This window comes from Agelaius tricolor, unplaced genomic scaffold (assembly GCF_023055355.1).
Source record: "Agelaius tricolor isolate 1412-34295 unplaced genomic scaffold, bAgeTri1.0.p SCAF_44, whole genome shotgun sequence".
NCBI classification, from domain to species: domain Eukaryota; kingdom Metazoa; phylum Chordata; class Aves; order Passeriformes; family Icteridae; genus Agelaius; species Agelaius tricolor.
In genome coordinates this window covers 1,664,337-1,686,217 of record NW_027269304.1, presented here as the reverse complement: position 1 = coordinate 1,686,217, position 21,881 = coordinate 1,664,337, and the positions used below count along the sequence as shown (strand labels likewise).

At 45.7% G+C, this 21,881-nt stretch overlaps 1 protein-coding gene across 2 annotated transcripts in view; it reads right to left on the bottom strand.

Moving 5' to 3' along the window:
- The window catches only part of EDIL3 (EGF like repeats and discoidin domains 3), a 242,941-nt gene extending 226,729 nt beyond the window's left edge, over positions 1-16,212 (bottom strand). For both annotated transcript variants that reach the window (XM_071455127.1, XM_071455128.1), the window contains exon 1: positions 16,071-16,212. In XM_071455127.1, coding sequence (XP_071311228.1) covers positions 16,071-16,137 — 67 coding nt within the window. In that variant the 5' untranslated portion in view covers positions 16,138-16,212. The remainder of the gene's footprint in view (positions 1-16,070) is intronic.
- Positions 16,213-21,881: the final 5,669 nt, after the last annotated feature.

Below are 21,881 nucleotides of genomic sequence, written 5' to 3'. Positions count from 1 at the left end.
TGGGAAGGATGAGAGTTTGACAAGAAAGTCTCACAAATGTGTGTGTGCCTGGCAGAAAGATTTTTAAATGTAGAGTCTGATGCAGGAATAGAGATGGAAGCAAGTTTTGATATAGAAGAGAAGAATTGCTGAGCCAGTCTCACTGGATAACCAAGGAGGCAAAGGGTGAGTGAGTTAGAAGGGGATTTATGGCTTAGAGCAAAGGACAAACCCACCCCAAACAAGAAGGTGTTTTTACCAAGCACAAAGAGAGCACAGGCAAACAAGGCAGCAAATGGGGCAAGCAGAAAAAAGGTCTCAGAATTTTCCACTGCAAGAAAACTGAAAAACAACTTCTGGCTTAAACTGTAATGTACTAACTTTTAGTGATTGGAGAACAGTAACATGAATATGGTAATTATAGTAGTTATGATGGGCTGTAGATAATAGTTAAGGTATAGATTGGTTCTGCTGTATGAAGATGCTCAGCAAAGAAAAGTCTAGAATGCATTGTGACCAAAAGAAAAGTCTAGAATGCATTGTGACCAAAAGAGAAGTCTATAATGAATTGTGACCAAAAGAAAAGTCTAGAATGCACTGCAACCAAAACCAAAGGGTGTCCAGGCCTGCCTGCAGCTGGAGCTGACAGCTGTGGGCACAGCTCTGTCCCCATGACCCTGGGCTGCTGTAACCTCTTGGATGGAACAAATGAACAAACTGCATGTTGGAGAGCCCCTGCAGTCCCACATCCCTCATTTCAGCTCTTACAACAGTGCCCAGCCCCGGCCCCAGCCCAGGCACAGGGCTCCCTCTGCTCTCCCAGACCCTGCAGCCACCTCTCCCCAGCACACCAGGTGGGATTTAAGCCCTGCTGACAGCCCCAGGCTTCTCCACCCCACACCAGGAACGAGCTCCTGGCTTTCCCAGCAAGGCTGCCCAGCCTGGAGCTTCCCCTTCAGCTGCCCTTTGGGATTTATTGGAATATGGGTGCAACCTGCACCTTCATTTGGCCACCAGGGTCATCCGTGGCTGTCCCAGAGGTGACAGATGTCCCACCCTGCAGAGGAACTGCCCAGGTCCCACTCCTGGATGAAATCCATCATGTCCATCCTGTCCCACTGACCTGGGGGACATTGCATTCATTGTATTTCCCTTTTTTCCCCCTTTTCTTAGTCTCCTGCAGCTGCAAAAGTAGAGATGGGGATGAGATGTGACATCAGAAATTATGAATTTCCAAGTTCCTCCATCATGGACATTTCCATCCGCAGCTCATTTGGGGGAGCACCCTTACATTTCCCTCCTGTCTCACAACACGGGACTGGAGCTGTTGGCAAAAGTAAACAGCCACCTGCAACACCTACAGAGTTGGTTCAGAAAGACAGAGGTGTTCATTTTGGGGACAAATAATGTTACCCAACTGGCACATTGCAAAAGGGTGACCTCGCCATTCTGCATTAAAAAAAAAAAAAAAAAATTGAATTTATCATAATTTTACATAATTGCTGTCAGCAATTCAGATTAAGGGTTCCAGACCAGATCATAAAGAGACTCGCAGTGGTTAAGGCATGACACACCTAATTCAGTGCTGGCAGTTTTTATCTCTGGTTTCAACTGAAAAACAGGAATCCAAACCAAGGAATGTAATTTAACCAGCAAAAATTTCAGAGAGGTTTTAGCCCACTCTCCAGTAGGCTGTAATACAGTTATCTTTTCCCAAAGGTTCTTTGAAACTATAAAATCCTAAACTATGTCTATAATAATAAAAAACTGTACATCTGATCTGAAGATTTAATTATTTAGTTTAGACATAAAGTGACAGCTTGCAATATAGATAATAGTTTTGGCAAAGCTGCAGACATTAATCTAGAGGCAGCTTCAGTGTAAAGCTGTTCTGGCTGTATTCAATAGAAGTGTCATTGCATTTTTAAAATCAAGAGAAGCCACAAAAATCCATATTTCTCAAAAAAGATAAATCTGAAAAGCAACCTACTTTCAACGTCAAGTTTGGATTATCATCTATCAGGGCCCTTGGTCTTTGAACCACCAACTGAAAAATCAAAAATCCTGCAGTTCAATAGAGTTCAAAATGGGAAATGAGAAAAAGAAATAAACCAAAGAAAAAGAAAAAGGAATAAAATAATAAGCCAGAGAAAAGCTGTGGGTTAAGGTACAATATAAATCCAAAACCTGAAAACACTTTCAAATACCATCATGTTTGACACAGTGAAGATTTTTCTCTACATTTCCTGCCCTAAGTGTACTGCAGCTGCACCTGGCTCCAGTTCTTGGCCATTATGATCTGTAACATGGCTAATTATCAGAACTATTAGAAAGCTTTCAATTAATGGAAGAGTTCCATGAAAAATGAAAAATTCCATGTAAACCCTTTGTACAAAGGAAGAAATCAGGATTTCATTAAAACCTCAGGCCTGAAGAAACAAAAAAAATCCAGCCAAACAGAAGACAATTGCACCTCTTTCTACAAAAGTATATTAATAAATAAGTAAATATAGAATTATCTTTTTTTTTTTTTACTCTGCCAGACAACAGTACATGCAGTCAAAAAATTCAAGGTAGTTAGTGATAAACAATCTAGGTCACTACACAGACGCCAAGGATAAATACAGTTATTTTTAATGCAGGGGAATGTTCCCAGACAATTTTTTGACAGCCTGAGACAGCTGTACTGAATGCAGAAACCTGTTTTGTCTACAGACATCGCCACCACTCTTCACTTTTTGGTGAACACTTGCAGAATGTAAATACCGGATGAAGATATGTCCTGTGTTAGTGCTTACGGATGTGTTAGGAAAAGGCAAAGGCAAAAGCCAAAAAAAAAAAAAAAAAAAAAAAAAATAAGCGTGGTAGTACAGTAGCCACCTCTTCCTCCCCAGCTAATACATTTCTGTACAATTCCTGCCACTGCCATTTTCAACCAGACTCCCCATGAGCTCTGACAGGACCACGTGGGGACACAGCTGCGCTGCCTCGAGGACAGCACTGTCACCACACCACTAACTCCAGAGAGAGGCAGCTTCTTCAAATCCCTCATTTCCAGCAGGAGAATATGGGGTCTGTTATGTCTTAAAGAGCATCAAGACTAAATGCTCTCCCTTTTCTCCCAGACTGAAGAAACAGGAATTCCTCAGTCACTGGTGGGAATGATGCCCACCCCTCAGGTTGTTCCTGAAGCACAAACCCTGGGTGAAGCCAAAGAGCAGGGCTGACTCAGGGAGGGCAAGAGGCAAAAGAAGTTGGTGTTTTATTTTTTTAAACTACATCAGCTTTGAAGACGCACCCTCCATAAGGCCAGTTTCAACAGATACACACTCTAGCCTGTAATCTGCTAGAACAGCAATTTTGTGTCTTTTATGTTGTTCTTTTTCAAAGAACATATGTACTATCTCTAAAATCTTCAGTAATCTTACTTCTCTATCTTAACAGGAAAATGGGCTGAGAAAAAACAGGCTCTTTCCACAGCTGCTTTTCCTACAGAAAATTTGTTCTGAGACCCTACATGAAAGGCTTTTAAAAATTAGCCCAACTGTTGCAAGATACCGAGACCATGTTGTAAACAGGCCAGGCATTTTCAATTTCAACTGTAAAAACTTCTTGCACCTCATTTTGAAAACGAAAAAGAAATGAGAATCTCCTGCATGCATAGTAATAAAGTGAGAATAACACTGAATGACATTAACTGAGAGCTCTCCTGAAGCAGCATTTCCAGATGATTCCCTGGGTTTTTTTGGGATCTCTGAAAATCTTTGGATAAGTATTTCCAGTATACCAACACTTCTTTCACACACACACAGAATGAAATGGATGTTCAAGCAGCTGCTGAGGCTGCAACACTGGAGCTGGCACTACAGGAGACTCAAAACATGGCTTTTATCAGGCATAAGTCATCAAAACTCATCATTTCTCTTAAAAGCAGATGCCTTTTTCTACTTGATGTATCAACCTTTGTTTTCAGACTTCAGAGATGGAAGGTACAGACACGTCAAGGATAAGAGATGGGTGTGAACGACAGGAAAAATCTTGATGTGACACAGGGGACAAAAGATTGCTATGAAAGATGCTAGCACAAGTCTTCAGGATTATTATTAGAGCATTAAAGGAGTGAAAGGGTGGCTTCCTGAAACTCAGAAATCATTAAAAGTAAAGGGTTTTGCTGCAGTTCTTCAGCTCTGCAAATGGTGCTCCTCTAGCTTAAAAAAGATAAAAAATTATAATTACATACCAGTGATTTTTATTCCAGTGAAGTTTGGGTAAGGTTTTGGGATATTTCTCCTTCCCTCCTCTTCCTCAAAAGGAAATGTTTAGATAGAATTTAAATTCTGGTCAGATTTTTCTACAAGTATAATGCTCTAACCAGAATTCATCTGGAAAAGAAACCAATGTACCCATTGTTAATTGTTTATTACCCTCTATGGGAAATTTTGAAAAAAAAACCACAAATCCTCAAGAATTTGTTTATCAAAAATACCAAACAATCAAGCAGCGGGCTAATTGGTCAAAATTAGTCAGTCAGGAATCTCAGACATTTTGAAGAGTCTTCTCTTTTTCCTCCTGAAGGAACTGGAGCACACAATGCTTTTACCCATTTTGCCTTTTTTCTTTCCTCCTGCTCAGCCTTCAGCTGGTCTGAATGAAGCAGCCAGAACCACATCGACCCCCTGGTAGTTTTAAAACAGATTTCTTGCTTGGAATTAAGCCAGAGCGGGATTTCTAAGGCAGGCAGATCCTCCTGTTTACACTGAGAGCATGTGGGGAGCTCCTGAGCCTCGCCTGCTCTGCGTGGCCCAGGAGCGATCGTTATCCACAAGATAAATATTTGCTACAAAATAATTAGGGAAGAAAAAAACCCCACTGTAATTTGTCCTCAACAGAATAAGCTACTGGGATTGTCTAGTTAATCAGCACTGGATCTGCCCCAGGATGGTGAGATGGCCACTTTGGACTGGGAGATGGCCAGGAAAATGTGGAATTTGCTCCTCTGCCTTCATCCATGCCAAGGCAAAGCAGACAGGAGCACAAGGGATGCTCATGGGTCTGATTTCTGCACATTTCCACAGGGGGGAATACACAGCTATACTCGAGGAAAGGGGAAATTTGGCAGCCTGTGTCTTGGAGTTGGTCCAGAAATGTATTTCTTGACAAAAAAAAAAAAAAAAAAGGGTAAAACTGGCACTGAGAAAACTATCCATAACTCACCCCTGAAGGAATCAGCTGAGGACACACCCAGTGTTCAACATCCCTGTCCGCATCACTTGCTTCTCCCTCCTTGTCCCCATCTCCCTTCCTGGCACCATCACTGGGACTGGCCTGCTCCTGCCTTAAGCCATCCCAAAAAGGCAAACTACCAGAGAAATTTACTGCTCTGTGTAAGAACACCACCAGTGCTGGAATTAGGGAAAAACCAGTGGCAGAGAAACTAGATGGGCTTCGGCCAAACTATCGAATCTCAGAGTTGCTCATCTCAGCTTTGTCTTGCAGTAAAAAAAAAAAAAAAAAAAAAACAAACAAAAAAAACACCCAAACTTTGGAGGTTTGGGAAGTTTCCTACAGGTCAGATAATTGTTTCACCCTTCCCTGAACAAACTGCTCTGACCCACAAGTCAAACTGCTCCGCTTTTACCCACACTCAGCATTTTGGCTTCAAGCTGACAGAGAGTAGGTTTATATGAATTATTAGGAGGAAATTCTTCCCTGGGAAGGTGAGCAAGTCCTGACACTCACCTGGCACTCAAGGTGCCCAGAGCAGCTGTGGCTGCCCCTGGATCCCAGTCACTGTTCCCTGGACACTGGGGCTTGGAGCAGCCTGGGACAGTAAAAAGTGTCCCTGCCATGGCAGGGGTGACACTGGATTGGGCTTTAAGGTCCCTCCCCAGGCCAAAACATTCTATTATTCTATAATTCTCTGTTCTTAAATTCACATTTTTATGTAATCATTCATCTATACTGAAAGATATTGAGGCATATTAGAGCAATCACTGCTCTTGCTGTGTGAACCAATATAGATGTGGAACTAACATTAAGTCAATATATGTAGTCAATCACACTTTATTCCAGCTGACTTCCAAGCTCTTGTTCAGAATGTTGCTTTGATTTTTTTCTTCCCCGATGGATTTCACAAAAGAAAGGATACATCTGACACTACATTCCCAGCTATGCCTGACATTGCTTCAATTACCTTTTTTTTTTTTTATTTCTTTATGACTTCAGTGACAGGTTGAACCACAAGACCCACATTTGGAGTAAGAGTTTAAGGTTAAGTAAAACCACCCCTAGGAAGGAGCCAGAGCATTTCTGTAACTGTGCCACAGTACAAAAATGCAGCATTTCTAAGAGAAATTTCTGAAAGACTTTATATCCCTGAATAAGGACACAAGGTTGAAGAAAAGCATGGTGAAGAAAGGCAAGAATAGGATGTCAGAATAGGATGAGCTTGATCACACCCAAGAAAATGAAAGTCATTATCAAAGAGGTTGATCTTTATCCTGAAGGGCTATCTGTAGGGAGTGCATCCTTCTGTACAAGGTCTGAGGGCAAAGCATAAAAAAAAGACATTAAAGAAATTACACAAAAGCATCATTAAAGAAACATATATAGCATGCCCCATGGAAGGGAGCTACTAGGTCATTTCAGCTACTTCCCATGACAGCAGCACATCATTTCCCCATCCACAGTGTACATTATTCACAGCATCAAGCTAATCTCCCCTTAAAATTGTTCAAATAAATAGAACTGCATGGTTTTAAAATAGTTCTGGAATGGTATCTGAAAGCAATCAGCTAGTGGGTCTTAGTTTTTAACCTAGAAAAGACCTTGCAAAGCAATCCCGTGCAATTCCTCACACAAGCAAGGAATCTGACAAGTTACATTGCATGTTATAGTTTCTCCATCTCTACTTCAGAAGCCTGAGCTGGAAAAGGAGTAAAAAAAACCCGAAGAAAAAATACTCTGGCAAACAAATTAAAGCAGGATGGTGTAAAGAACTATAAAACGGAGTAAACAGGAAGGAAACTTGGATTTCCAGGGCTGGTTGTCTGCAATGACACCCAGCAGTGATAGAAGCTCTCCTACATGAGGGAGAGACAGACTGAAAGATGTAAACAAATGCTAAACATAAAATAAATCTAATTTTTTTTTTCTATTTTTTGTGCCTCCGCTTGGCACATGCAAGTCTTATCCGTAAGTATTTCTTGTGTGATCTGTTGTAGCTTCACTGTTGCAGAAACCTAAGACATGGGTAATCAGATGCCAGAAATTACTGTTATTTATGCTCTGCTGTCACAGCTCTCCATAATTATGCAGGTTGACACAGCATCTTGACAATGATAGGGAAAAAAAGCAGCTTTTGCAGAGGATTTTTTTTTCAGCCTCCCTGCACAGAATCTCAGCAAATAAAATTGCTGCAGCTAAAAATTAGCAATGCAGTCATCTCCTTCACGTTTGGTTTGGGGTATTTTTTTGGCCTGTCAAGAAGTTACTATTGTGAGAGTACTCAAAGACATAAATAAAAAGGTCTCGATGTCTAAATGGTAGCTTTATCCTACAGCAGGACCATAATCTGACTATGAATAAATAAATGCCTTGTGTTGCTCAGAATTGAAAATAATCAAAGAAAAAATTAGTCACAAGGGGTCAGGGGCAAGAATGAGAGAAGATTATTTGCAAAATGCTGAGAAAACACCCTGCTTTGCATTAAAATTAAAAATTTGAAACTGTAGGGTTCAAATCCATAGTGTGAAGCACTTAACAGTCACCTGAGCTCGTGCTGTCCCAGGTGTGCAAGCTACACTCCAGAGTGAGCCTGTTCACTGGTTAAATTGCTGTGTGTACAGAATTGCAATGTTCTGATAGAGCACTTGGGATTAGGAAATTTCTCCATCAGCTTTAATCAAGAGCCACCACTTGATGCAGAAACTGCACCCTGGAGCGGGGCGGGGGGTGGGTTATGCCTCTGTATCTGACCCCACTCTCCCACACACCACCTGGGAGGGGAGGCAGCAGAAAAATCCCACAGCACAACCTCCCACCTCCTCTGGGGCAGGCTTTGCTCCCCTCCCTGTCCCCTGTGACCTCCAGAGCCACAAAAACCCCACAGATCTGAGGCACAATTTTCTCTCACATCATGAGATTCCTGCTGGGATGTGCCAAGCTCCTGCCCTGGCTCTGCTGAAGGAGTGCTGATCTTCTTGAGCCTCCTTATCCATCTGCTGCTCCTCCCTGCTGTCATCTGCACAGTTCGGCTTGCTGCTTTAAATACTGCGCCTGAAATCCTGACTCCTAAAACCCAGAACTTGTCGTTCTGCTGCCGCAGTTGGGAGAGCTGAGATAATCCAGGATTCTCCGCTTAAGCAGCGTAGGCAGAAGGACGGCTTGGCTGAACAGGAATATTCTCTTGGAAGTAAGGCAATAAAGGAAGGCGTGTGGCCAGTGTGAGCAGGACCAGGTGGCATGGGAAGAACACAGAGATACTGCTGCCAGTGGAGGGAGAAAATTGTATGGCCAAAGCTCAAGATGGAGTTGGTGCTGTGAGAGCTGTAGGGGACAATAAAAAGAGATTTTCTGAATAAAATAATGGCAGTAGGCAGTGCAAAAATACCATTGGCCTGTTCCAGGAAGAGGATGGTCACCTCACAGACAGGGACAGGGACAAGGCTGCAGTGTTCAGTAATCCTTTGCCTCCTTCTTTGACACAGATGGATCAAGGGAGTCCTGGTGCCCTGAGCTGGAGGAGCATGACTGTGAGGATGAACAACCCCCAGTTAACCCCAGTCTGCTGCTCCAGATGGATCCCTACAAATCCAAGGGGCCTGATGGGATTAACCCAAGAATCCTCAAACAGCTGCTGACATCATCACAAAACCTCTCCTGATGATTTTTGAGTGATCTTGGGAGTCCAGACAAGTTCCAGATGACTGGAAGCTGGAAAACATTGTCTCAGTTTTGACATTGTCTCAGTTTTCTCCTTCTTGCTCAAGGAGAGCAAGAAGGAGGACCCATGAAACTACAGGTCTGTCAGTCTCACTTCAGAGCCTGGCAAAAGTATGAAGAAGATTATTCTGGGAGCTATTGAAAAACATCTGGAGGACAAATCACTGGTCACAGCCAGCATGGCTTCATGAGGGCAAAGTCCTGCTTGTCAAACCTGACTTCCTTTCAAGGTGACCCACTCAGTGGATCAAGAGAAACCAGCTGATGGAATCTTTCTGGATTTCAGGACAGCTTTCCATACTGTCTTTTACAGGGTTGTTCTGGATAAACTGTCCATCCCACAGCTGGATAAACACATCATGAGATGGGTGAGCAGCTGTGTCAGGGATCAGGCACAAAGGGTGACAGTGACTGGGGTGACATCACACTGGAAACCCATCACTAGTGAGGTTCTGCCGGGCTCCATCCTTGGCCCTGTGCTCCTCAACACCCTCAGGAATTACCTGGATGCAAGACTGGAAGGGGTCTTGAGGAAGTTCACAGATGATACAAAACTCGAGGGAGCTGTCGACTCCCTCGAGGGCAGGAAGGCCCTGCAGAGAGGCCGTGACAAACAAGAGGCCTGGGCCAGCTCCAACTGTGTGAGGTTCAATAAGGGAAAGTTTGGGATTTTGCCACAGACAGCCTGGGGAATGAGAGGCTTGGAAGCAGTGCCAGGGAAAGGGACAGGGGTCCTGGTCAGTGGCAGTGCCCTGGAGCCAGCAGGGACATCCCTGTCCTGGGGACACCAGGCCCAGCATGGCCGGCCGGGCCAGGCAGGGATTGTCCTGCTCTGCGCTGGGCCGGGGAGGCCTCACCTGGAATATTGGGTGCAGTTCTGGTATCACAACACAAAAAAGGCATTGAACTGTCAGAGTGTGCAGAGGAGGCCATGGGGATGGTGAATGGTGTGGAGGGGCCGTGTGAGGAGGGCTGAGGGCACTTGGTGTGCTCAGCTGGAGAAGGGAGGCTGAGGGCAGACCCATCACAGCTACAGCTCCCCATGACAGGAAGAGGAAGGGCAGCTCTGGTCTCTGATCTCTGATCTCTGGTCTCTGATCTCATCTCTGATCTTTGCTCCTGACAGTGGCAGGACCTGAGGGAAGGGGCTGGAGCTGGGCCAGGGATTTGGGATGGAGCTCAGGGCAAGGTTCTATATCCCCAGAGGGTGCTGGGCACTGCCCAGGCTCCCCAGGGAATGGCTCCCCAAGGCTGCCAGAGCTCCAGGAGAGTTTGGACAACACTCCAGGGATGCCTAGGCTGGGATTTTGGAGTGTCTGTGCAGGGACAGGAGCTGGGCTGGATGGACCTTGTGGGTCCCTTCTAGCTCAGCTTACTCTGTGGTTGTGTCAGTATTTACTTGCCCATTTTCAAACTTCACCAAATCTATGATATATGATATAGACATATCATCTATATATATATATATAGATGATATGTCTATATCTATATCTATATCCATATCTATATCTAATCTATATCTAAATCTATATCATCTATATCTATCTATTTATCTATCTATCTATCTATCTATCTATCTCTATATATCTATCTATCTATATCTATATCTATGTATAAATCATAATATGTAACCCTTATGGACATAAGTCTTTTATCTACAAGCCACAAAACCCCTTTTGCCCCTTGTTAAAGAAGTATGGGCAGTGAGGAATACTACTGATAACCTCAAAAAACTCCTAGACAGTGCTTTTGTGGCATATAACAAATTCTTACTTCAAATACAGAGCTGTGCTTCAAGAATTCATAGGATGATTAGGTCTTATCTAACATTTCTTAAACTTCTAAGTATCTGACCAGATGTGAGGCACTAAGTGGCTGCAATTCCTCTGTACGGTCTCTGGAGTGTAGATATACCCAAATTATACCCAAAGTGCAGTATGTTTGCACATAGCTGCTATACATTATGTAAAATTAAGATGTTTTTATGTGTGTTTCATATGAAAACACAATCACACACACACACACACCCCACATATAGTTATTAGCTGGATTAGCTAGAGACTTTATTAGATAATTATGGTCTGCTTCACTTCTCAGCTTTCGGAACTTAAAACAGAAAAACACCCCCAGTGTGATGAAAGGTAACACAGCTTGCTGATTAGAGGGAAGAAAAACCCACGCAAACAAATGAATCAAAAACCCCACAAGTTCGTTAAGTATATTCCCTGACCAGCAAGACTGAGATTTGATAAAACCTCAAAGCACGAAGGTGTGGTGCAGGTTCTCTGCCTCCAGATTCCTGGGATACAGCTGCTCATTCAATCCCTGCCTTCAGAGCAACAGACCCACAGCTGTGGGTCCAAACCGGGTTTGGACACATCCTTGCTCTGTTCCCACAATATGAATGGCAAAAAAAGCTGTTCTACCCTCTACACAGACCATTAGAAAATCAGCCATACCCTGCTGTCGCTACACGTGGTGAATTGTTCTCCCTCAAACATTATATCCAAGTTTCCTATAAAAAGGGAAACTTAAACCCATTATTCCTCAGACTGAGATAACACACTGATTTTAGGCTGAATTTTCCTCTCCCCTAGGCTGTCTCCTGAACTTTAAATGCAAAATGTGTTTTGGTCCTCCAATATAAAACAGCATTTTCCAGAGGCTTTAATTTTGCAGATGTTAATGTTCTTACAACCCTTCTTTGGACTTGAATCTTTTGACTCATCTTTTATTTTCTAATGCCTCATCTGACTGATTTCACTGTATTTTGACTGTGAAAATTTTCTGAAACTTAAATTAATAGCTGTCTGTTGTTCAACCCATATTTATTAAAATCAAGCTGGGCTTCAGGTATGCTACAACAATGCCCGATGTCATAGAATCACATAAATGGCCTGGGTTGGGAGGGACCTTGAAAGTGTCACAGTGCCACCACCTGCCTTGGCAAGGACACCTCCCACTGCCCCAGGCTGCTCCCAGCCCCAATGTCCAACCTGCTCTTGGACAATTCCAGGGATGCAGGGGCAGCCCAAGCTGCTCTGGGCACCCCGTGCCAGGGTCTCCCCATCCTGCCCGGGAATATTTTTTTCATCACATCTAATCTCATTTGTAATACAGCCCCAACCATCCTTTAGGATTTCAGAAATCTGTGGCTTGACTAATTTTGAGACGTTTCAGAGACTAAGATGAAAACAGAAACACATCAACTCCCATGTGACTCACAATAAAGTTGAGAATAACAAAGATTCATCTCTGATTCTTGCAGTTTCTTAAACACAGCTTCCCCAGGTATCTTCACTTAGGCTGAAGGGGCTTCTGGCTGTGAGTTTGTAGTAGGGGCATATGCTGCATAAACAGCTAATTTAAGGCATAAAAATCTTAATTAAAAGTTACTGTCTTTTGAAATAACTTCCAGAGTGGATCATTTCCTTGACTTTCAGCTGGGTGGTAATTGAAAAAATGTGGAGGAGGGAAGATAAGACAGTGAGCCTTTCCCCCTATGGTACCATTGATACACAACCTTCTATGAAGTATATCCTTTGAAAAGAGACATAAAGGATAAGGACATAAAGGGCAGTGAAATAGGAGGCTGGGCACATGCGAAAAACCCAACTAATACTACCAGAACGATTAATTCCAGTTATAATAATGCATGGCTTGACATCAGATTTTGTCCTAGGCTGACCAGACACGTACAGAATACAACAGTATATCCACTATATGCTTTCTGGAGGCTATACGAGCAGTCATGGAAAATCAATTTGAATACAAATGTAATTTGTTAAAAGAACAGTGAAAATCATTATGCAGGGTCACACTGTCAGCACTTTGTACAGAAGCAGATGCTGTCCAAAGATGCAAAGACATTCAGTAAAACAGAAGAACCTTGGTCTTTAAAAGCCCCTGTGATCTTTTCAGCCTTTCAGTATAGATACATGAGAACAAAGCTACAGTTTACCTCTCTTGTTTCTCAGCACTTTTGCTCCTTGCAGCTGATTCCAGCTGCAGAAAGGGGCTTTATAGAAACTTCTAAGCCTCAGAGAGAGTGAAGGTTCCCACTGTAATGGAGAAAAAGCAATATCTTTGAAACACTTCCTTCAAAGTTCCAGATTTTTTCACTCAGGCTCACAGGATACGGTCATAAAATAACGAATTAGACTTGCCTGTTTTCAGCAATACCATTTTTAGGCAAACCACACTTAAAAACTCAGCAGACAGCTAAGAGGAGAAGCATGCTGCATCCCAGGGAGCAGCTTCACTATAAAGACAACTCAAATGGTAATTTTTCAGAAGGTCCTGTTGCAAAAATGTTTATCATGCAGGCATGGGATGCACTGATCTGCTGTGCACCTAGAGGCCCATTACTGCTGTTGATCAGCTTACACGATGGCCAGAACCAAAACAGCCACCACTTTTACATCATGCTTTCCTTTCATCTGATCCCAATCTTCACTGACTGCTCATAAAGCTGTTGGGGATGAAAAAAAACCCTAAAAAAACCCCACACAGTGGTACTCATGAACCTGCATTACTGCAGGTGGGATGCAGTGTGTTTCTTCCTCCTGAAATTATCTCTAGTAGTCTCTGTAGTCACTCTGGTAGTTACTGTCTGTCCATGCACAGTAAAGCACAAGAGTGCCTGGCATTCAAATTCCACCAAGGAACAGCAACAGCAGCAAATGTAAAAGCTTACAGCTGTTTTTTAAATATGCATAAAAGGGCATTGCTTATTAAAAATGCACCTGCATCTTTCTTGCAACCTAAGGGCTGGAAGTCACTGCACCCTTGAAGGCTGGTTTCATCATGTGCTTGCATATAAACACAGCAATGAAGATCAGGCTCCTTTTACAGTGCATGAGATTGCAAATTCATCAGACTGGCCAGGAAGAAGAAAATGACAGTCTCCCATTGAGATGGCTTTTTCATCCATTAGTATCTTTCAATCTTTCTCACCCTTCTCTCTCCCTTAAAATCAACAACAGCAGCAAAAGGACAGAAAGAACCTCACCCCAAACTTGCTGACATACTGTCCATTTGTTCCAAACACAAAAAACAAAAGGTGTTTTTAAGACATTGTGAATAAACAGGATTTTGACCTCCACCATTACTTTGCTGAGCTCCATCAGAAAAAAAAAAAAAAAAACAGTTGGTGTTTTTCTTTAACAGTAGGCTGGAAATGCAGGTCAGTAATGAAGTATATGACTTAACTTTGATCTGCACTTGGAATTTACCCTGAGAGGCAGCTGGGAACCAGCCACTGCACAGATGACACTTCCACTGGTTTTCATTCTACACCATTATGGGAATGGACTCATGGTGAGTAGTTCAAAACTGCACTGTTCAAAACCTGTTTTTGAAAGAGTTTTGGCTACTTACAGTGCTTGGAGTCATTGCAACTTTGAGAGGATCTATTAAAAGTAAATGTTATGACAGCTACCAAAATTAACCCACTAAATCAGACTTGTCAAGCAGCATTTTGCTCCATTTCAGCTCAAAAAAAAAGACTCAGTATAATGTTCTTCTGTTTCTTTTGGAGAGCCAAGGACAAACCTTTAACTGAACAATCACAGCTTAAGCAATCACAGAGCAAATGGATTTTTTTCCTTCCTATCTCACTTCTGCTAGAAAACCTATTAAGTTCCCTCTGTTCTGAAGTTACCTGAAAACACGGCAGGACTGTGGACTTTAATGAGAAAACACCACAGATGTGAGCTATCAGAAGTTCCAAGGAAGCACAGTGCAAAGCACTTGTGACAAGTCCAGACTTCGTGGCAGATACAGTTATCTTCTGCTTAAAAAAAAAGAGACTTTGGGGAATAAGCCGCAGGTACAAGGACATATTGCATAAGCTATCACATGCTCACTGCAACTGTGTGAATGCTACCGGATTTTGAGAAGCCGCCGTGCTGAATAATTTAAGGGCTAATAAAATATTCAGTTTTTACTGATACACTGGTTTCATTTCGAAACCTCCAAAAAAAAAAAAAAAAAAGTCAATAATGAGGGGAAGAGGTCTAAAAAGTCAGCGGGAATATTCTGGTACTCATTAGAACAACAGTTGTTCCACCAAGCCAGGAGGACTAGAGGGGTCTCCACGCCGGGTGGGATCACACAGAGACACAGAACATCCGCGGCACAGGACGGGGCTCGGAGCTGGCAGAGGACGGGGAGAGCCCTCGGGGGGGCTGCGGGCAAGAGGAGGGGACCCACGGGGGTCCCGGAGCCGGACCCAGCTCCACCACCGGGAGCGGGACAGCCGGGATGGGCAGGACAGGACGGGACGGGACGGGCAGGGAGCGATCGCCCACCGCCCCCGGCAGCCCCCGAGCCTTCTGCGGAGGGGGCACCGTGCCCACAGCCCCGCCACCAGCGCCTCGCACCGCGGGCTCAGACAACTTTTCAATGCCAGCAGGGCAAACCCCTGCAAGAAGTGATTAATATAAATAATAAAGAGAACTCCCAAGAGAGCTAAAGTTGTCTCTCTGGGGTACGGTTGGCGTTTACTTCTTCCGGAGGGTTTTTGGCTTTTGGTAGGGTTTTGGGTTTTTTTTTTTTTGCTTTGTCTTGGAAGGGGGTGAGACACCGAGAAGGCGCCGCGGGTGTTATAGGATGGAGAAGACCTAATTAGAGGGAGGCAGCGAAAGGGTCGCCTGGCGAGAACTGCTCGCCGCTGCCGAGATGCTCAAGCTCCCGAACGTGTTTGCAAACTGTTCCGCGGTTTGCTCGGAGCTAGCAGCCTCCAAATTACAATGAAGACCGGTGGCTGGAGAGGGCTGGGGGGAGGAAGGGAAAAGCGGCGCGGACAGCTCTGCGGATATTAAATCTTCCCAGCCGCTCATTCTGGATTACGTTTAATCTCTCACGGCATTTCTTTCCCCTCTAACCAAGCACAGTTTCAAAACAGAACGAGTCTGAGGATGGATCGTCCGCCGGCTTCTATTACAAACGCAGAGATAAGTATTGTTATTTTTTTTTCTTCTTTCCTTATGCATAAAGAGAAAAGGAGAGCCCGGACCAGCGGCACCCTGCCGAGAGCCACCTCCCGGTCCCCCGCGCACTTGGACTCCGACTTTGCGGGAGCTCCGGCGCGACCCCGACCCCTCGTCCCCCGCTCCGTCCCCGCTGCGTCCCCGCCGTCCCCTCACCTCGGGCGGGGCGCGGCGCCGCCAGGCTCCCGCAGAGCGCCAGCCAGGCCAGCACCGCACGGCTCATCCTCCTCCTCCTCCTCCTCCTCCTCCTGTTCTCGCTCCTGCTCTCCTCCGCCTCAGCCGAGGGATGCGAGCGGCGGGCGCTGGCGGTGCCTCCGCCCGGTGAGGCGATGCGAGGCGCGGCGAGGATGCGCAGGTCCCTCCCGCGGAGCGTCTCCCGGCCGAGCGCAGCCCCCGCCGCTCCGCTGCCACCGCCCTTACGCGCGGCGCGGAGCCCGTCCCGCCGCCCGCCCGCTCTGCGCGCCCGCCAGGTGCCGCCGCGCCTCCAGCATGGCCCGGCCGCCGCCTCCGAGCCGTGTCCCGCCGCCTCCTCTCCTCCCCCTCTTTCTCCTCTCTGCCTTCCTCCTCCTCCTCCCTCCCTCCTCCTCCTCCTCCTCCCGCCGCCGCTGCCCTGCCCGCCCCGCGCGGATCCCGGGGGCGGCGCCGCTGGACACACCCCGGCCCCGCCCCGCCACAGCCGCGCCCCCGGGATGCGGAGGGTGCGGGATGGAGCTCCCGCACCGAGCCGGGACCCCGCGGTGTGCAGGGTGCGGGATGGAGCTCCCGCATGGGGACGGGACCCCGCGGTGTGCAGGGTGCGGGATGGAGCTCCCGCATGGGGACGGGACCCCGCGGTGTGCAGGGTGCGGGATGGAGCATCCTCACCCGGCTGGGACCCCGCGGTGTGCAGGGTGCGGGATGGAGCATCCTCACCCGGCCGGGACCCCGCGGTGTGCAGGGTGCGGGATGGAGCTCCCGCATGGGGACGGGACCCCGCGGTGTGCAGGGTGCGGGATGTGGAGCATCCTCACCCGGCTGGGGCCCCGGGATGCGGAGGGTGCGGGATGGAGCTCCCGCATGGGGACGGGACCCCGCGGTGCTGATGCTCCATCCCGCACGATCCGCACCGCGGGGTGCGGGCCCCGTGCGGGAGCTCCATCCGGCTGATCCCGGGGATGCTCCCGCAGCGCTCCGGTGGGCACGGACGGCTGGAGCGGGTCTGCGCAGCCGGGGCTCCTCTCCCGCGGCAAATCGCATGTCCTGGGCTAGTTTGGTTTTGGGTGGGTGCCTGCTCTCGTCTCTCAGGGAGAGGACGCTGTTCACGAAGGTGTTTTATCCTCCGCGGAGGAATTTTGCCCTCCGCAAAACTTCTTCTGTCTTGTCGGTGCTGTCCAAGCCCTGCGCTCTGCCGAGTGCTGCCTCGGTTTAAAATCCCTCCTGAGCGCATCCACACGGGGAACTCGCACGGGATCACAGGATCATGGCATGGTTTGGGTTGGAAGGGACCTCAGAGCTCACCACATCCCAACAGGATGATGAAGGACACCTTCCACCAGACCGGGAGATGCAAAGGTCCGTTCTTCCCTCCCTCCTCAGGTAGGACATCATCCTGCTCAAAACTGGAAGGGAGTCAAAACAAGAATGAAAGATGCGGTGATATTTCAATAGCAGCCCAAGGTAGAGGGTAGGAAGATCCCACGTCAGACCACTACACACTTTTATTTTTAATTTTCATCTCTTTTCCCTACCTGGGTATACGGAGCCACGAGAGTGAAAAAATGTACCAATTTCCTATAGGGCGTCAAAAGGCTCTCCAGGTGTTTTATATCTGTAATTTGCATCCCGTCTACATGCCTTCATGGTGAAAGACCACATATAAATATTATATTAAGCTTTAATGCACTTGCCGAGTGAGAAGGATGAACTGAACAGCGCTAGGCTGTTGAGGAGCGTTTCTAAAGATACAACCTGAAAGTCCGGGCTGCTTGCATGACAACGAGAAGAGACATCGTGAAATTAGGAGTGGAAACGACCCGTTAAGTCGTCTGATCTCTTGGTTACTTTGGCTGGCACCTCGCAGTAGTTACAGCATTTCATTTTGCAAGCCCTTTTGTCTGCCATTAAATGCCAGTGACAGGGTGACAGCCCTTGCCTAAAGCTCTGGTTTTACATCTGAGCTCGCAATTAATCACATTTTTCTTTGGCACTGGAAGTGTTTTGGTTTCAACACCTTACATTGTCAGCAAAGATTTGAGAGGACGAGGCTTTTTTTTGCGCTGGTTAAACTACGAAATTAACAGAAACGACGCTCCTTGATAAAGAGCATTTGACACCCACAATCCCATGGCATTTCCTGCTTGCACGCAGCTCAGTGGTGCCCACAACCAGGTGTGCACTTCACCCATCGCATCAGGGCAAGTTTCCTGATGGCACTCAGGGCGGTGCAGAGTTATCCAGCAGGCTAGGACAGATTAAAAAAACAAACAAAACAAAACAAAACAAAACAAAAAACTCCCAAAATTAATTTAGCCCACAGCAGCAGAAAATATGTGTTACCACGAGCTGTAGTCCAGTGTAAAAATGCCCTGGACGTGTGGGAGCTTGGTGGCACCCACCGAAACTTTTTCCTGTCCTCACTGTAAGGTGGACTAGCAGAACTCACCTGGCAGCACTCAGGGGTGCTGCAGCCACACCTGCATTCAGCTGCACAGGGATCCCTGCGATTGCATCACCACCTCTACAGCAACTTGGATTTCACACATCAGTCTCCATGCCAGAGATCTCCCTGAAGAACCGCTGCCGGGAAAGAAAACACCTCCCTTTCTCCCCAAGGGGTTGCTTCGCTGTCAATAAAGAGACAGTGGAAATTTAGGGAGCCTTAACAAAGCTTCTGATATTAACGCATCGTTTCTCTGCAACGGTGCTAATTTCTACTGCTTATCTCTGTTTTACAACCAAGAATCCAGCTGTCACAATTACAAGGCAGGCTGCACTGTAGCTGCTGTGGCAGCCCTGCATGCCTGCACCCCCAAGTGGCAGTCTTGCCTGCGATTTTTATTTTCTTTTTTCTTTTTTTTTGGTTGTTATTTTATTTTTCTTGAGGGAATAATCCCGTAATGCAGCCCCTTTATTTCCCCAATTAGGACAAATCTAAAGGGACTAAACACACTCGGTACCGGGAGGCCTTTTTCCACTGAGAGGCTGTGACTAGCAGCTGATTAAAATGACACAGAAATAGCTTATTCAAAGCCAGGCATTGTTTATTCTGCCAAAAGGGACAAAACAACAAAAGGCTTTCCTGCCTGGTTCTTACCTAAAGAGCGGTGCCTTTTTGTTTCCAGGTTCTCAATAAGTTTTATTCAATAAAGCCTATCTTCCCACCTCAGAGTAATCAGACTTTTTTTGCTGCTCCTCTCTGCTGGGCTGCTCTTCCTGTGCTGCTTCCTCCTGCTTGTTCCTGGTGTTTTGGGGATGACCCAGGATCAGGGGGATGCTGCAGGCAATCCCTTCATCCAGCACCTTCCTCCTACCCCCGTTTCTCCCCTTAGCACAGGGTAAAAAGCCCCAGCTCAGCGCTGTGAGATTGGCTCCGAGGTGCAGACTGTTCCTTCCAACCCACAGGTAGCAATCACCTGCATCCTGGTGTCCTTAAAATGGATTTTCTGAAGGCAGGCTGTGCTATTTACTGCTCCAGCCTGGGTTTTAGCCCTGAATTCCTCTGCTGCTGGGCTGTGGGGTCGCACCGTTGTCATTGGGGTTGTTGTGGTTGCAGCATCTTGCAGCACCCCCCTCCTACAGTGACCTGTCCCTGACCTCACCTTCCGGATGAAGATCCTACCCTGGTGTCCTTCCATGCCCTCCAAGGTTCAGAAATTATTAACTTTTTACCATTTTTTTGTTTTTCTTGAAGCAGCTGCCTCCTGCTGTTGACAGCAGGACAACCTGCCTTATGACTCTATAAGTACTATAGGTATGCAAATATCAATTTTATGTGGGAAACCCTAGCACCTTCAGGCCATCCTGGAGGTTCTCTTTTCCTTTTTTGGGTCACAAACTTGAAAATCCTTACTGCCATCCCCGTGGTGGAGGCACTTTGCTGAAATATGGGCGGGATGGGACTGGGATGTCACAAGCCATTGCAGCTCAGGCTGACGTTCTACCTTTTATATCAACATTAATATAAATACACAATATATAAAATCACATTTTTATGTTCGTATTTTGATATTTACCCCTAAGGCAAAAACTCTTCCTCCTGTCATGTGGATTCATTATATGCTTTGTGGTTTGGAATTTAAGAGAGAAATGGGCTCAAGAACTGCCAGACATTAGTCCCTAATATTTCTGTCTTCCTTTTTCTGTCGCCCATAGAACTCAAAGACTACTTTTCACTTTCCAGACTGTTCCAACACTTCAGGATAATTCCTTCTTAATTTGATTTAGCTGCACTCTAATACTCAAATACATATTTTATTTGTTTACCAATCACTCAGGATCAAGTACTCTTTTGCATCCAATTTTTCTCATGTTCTTCCATCTAAATGATCAGCTCTGCTTGTCAGAATTTTCTGCCTAATAGGATTGCCAGACAAGGACCGTGGAGACTGTCTAGATCTGCATCATCCCTCCCTTAGGCTGAAGATTCCTGTAGACCTTCAGGGGGAGAGGAGGTAGAGTGGAGAGACAAATCAACTGCTGCCTTTCCAAGGGGAAAAAAACCCCAAAACTAACTGGGAAAGAGCTAATCCATGTCTGGTAATGTCCTCACTGTTTTGCATCTTACTTTTATTAGTAGCTTAAGTTTTCTACATTATTTCCTGTCTTGCCTCAAATGCTCCAATTAACCCTTTGCGGTCCTTCAGTACATTAAACAGGAAAAAAAAAATTAAATTATAGCCTGTAGAAATGTAGGCAGCCTCACTGTCCTTAAATAAAGATCCATCAGTAAAGGAACAGTGACAGCAAGTCTGAATGTGTAACATGAAGATGAATTGGGTGTAAAGGAAGAATGATGGCCAGTGTGCTCAGCAGTGACATCAGGTCCAACATTTGTCGCACAAAAGGTGAAACAAGCTACTCCCACCTGGGCTGTGGAAGTAGGAGAGCAAGAGCTGATCTTTCCTGCTTGCCAACCTCTTGCCAATTTTAGATGTCATCCAGACAACGTGAGTGTAACCTGCCAATCACCCTGTAGCACCTTTAGGGTATCTTGGATACCAGCTTTGTGGAGGAGATTAGCTCCATCACCAGCTCCCATCACAGCACCCGCCAGATCAGAACCTCCTCAGAGCCAGGGATCAGGACGGTCTCAGGCTGCACAGGCACAGATTTTATTGCCACCTCCGTTATAATTAGGGCTATAAAAAGCCTCTGCTGCACGCAGCAGAACTTTCCTTTTATTTTATTTTATTTTTTTTTTCCCCTCCTAATAATATGTACTTTGTTCTTTGGGGATTTGTCAGACAACTGGCTGCTCTGATTCTGCAAGTCATCTGTGTGTGTTTGACTCAAGAGGAGAAGAGATAATACATCTGTCTGTCACCACCACAGCAACACCACCAGAATTATAGAATTATTCCTGGTGTTGACACTGCCTCTGAAAAAAAAGGGAACAGTTGGTTCTTTCATCTCTTCCTAAGCACAGCCTGATCCCCCACTTCTTGAACATGTGAGGCTTCCCATTAAGTCAACGTGGGTTTTGTGGAAGATCCCCTTTCCCTCAAACACTTCTGGTTCAAAAGCATTGTCATGTAATGCTCCATCACAGGAAAGGGGGAGAAGCAGCTGTGCAACACAGGGAAACAGTCAAACTCCATTAAAAAACAAACAAACAAAAAAAAAAAACAAAAAAAAAAAAAAAACAAAAACAAAAAAAAAAACAAAAAACCCCACCTTTTTCTTTCAGTCTTTTGCAGTACAGAGGTGGTTTTTTTTTTCCTTTTTTGACTATTTATAGGAAGGAACCAATAAAATCAGTATCATAGTAGG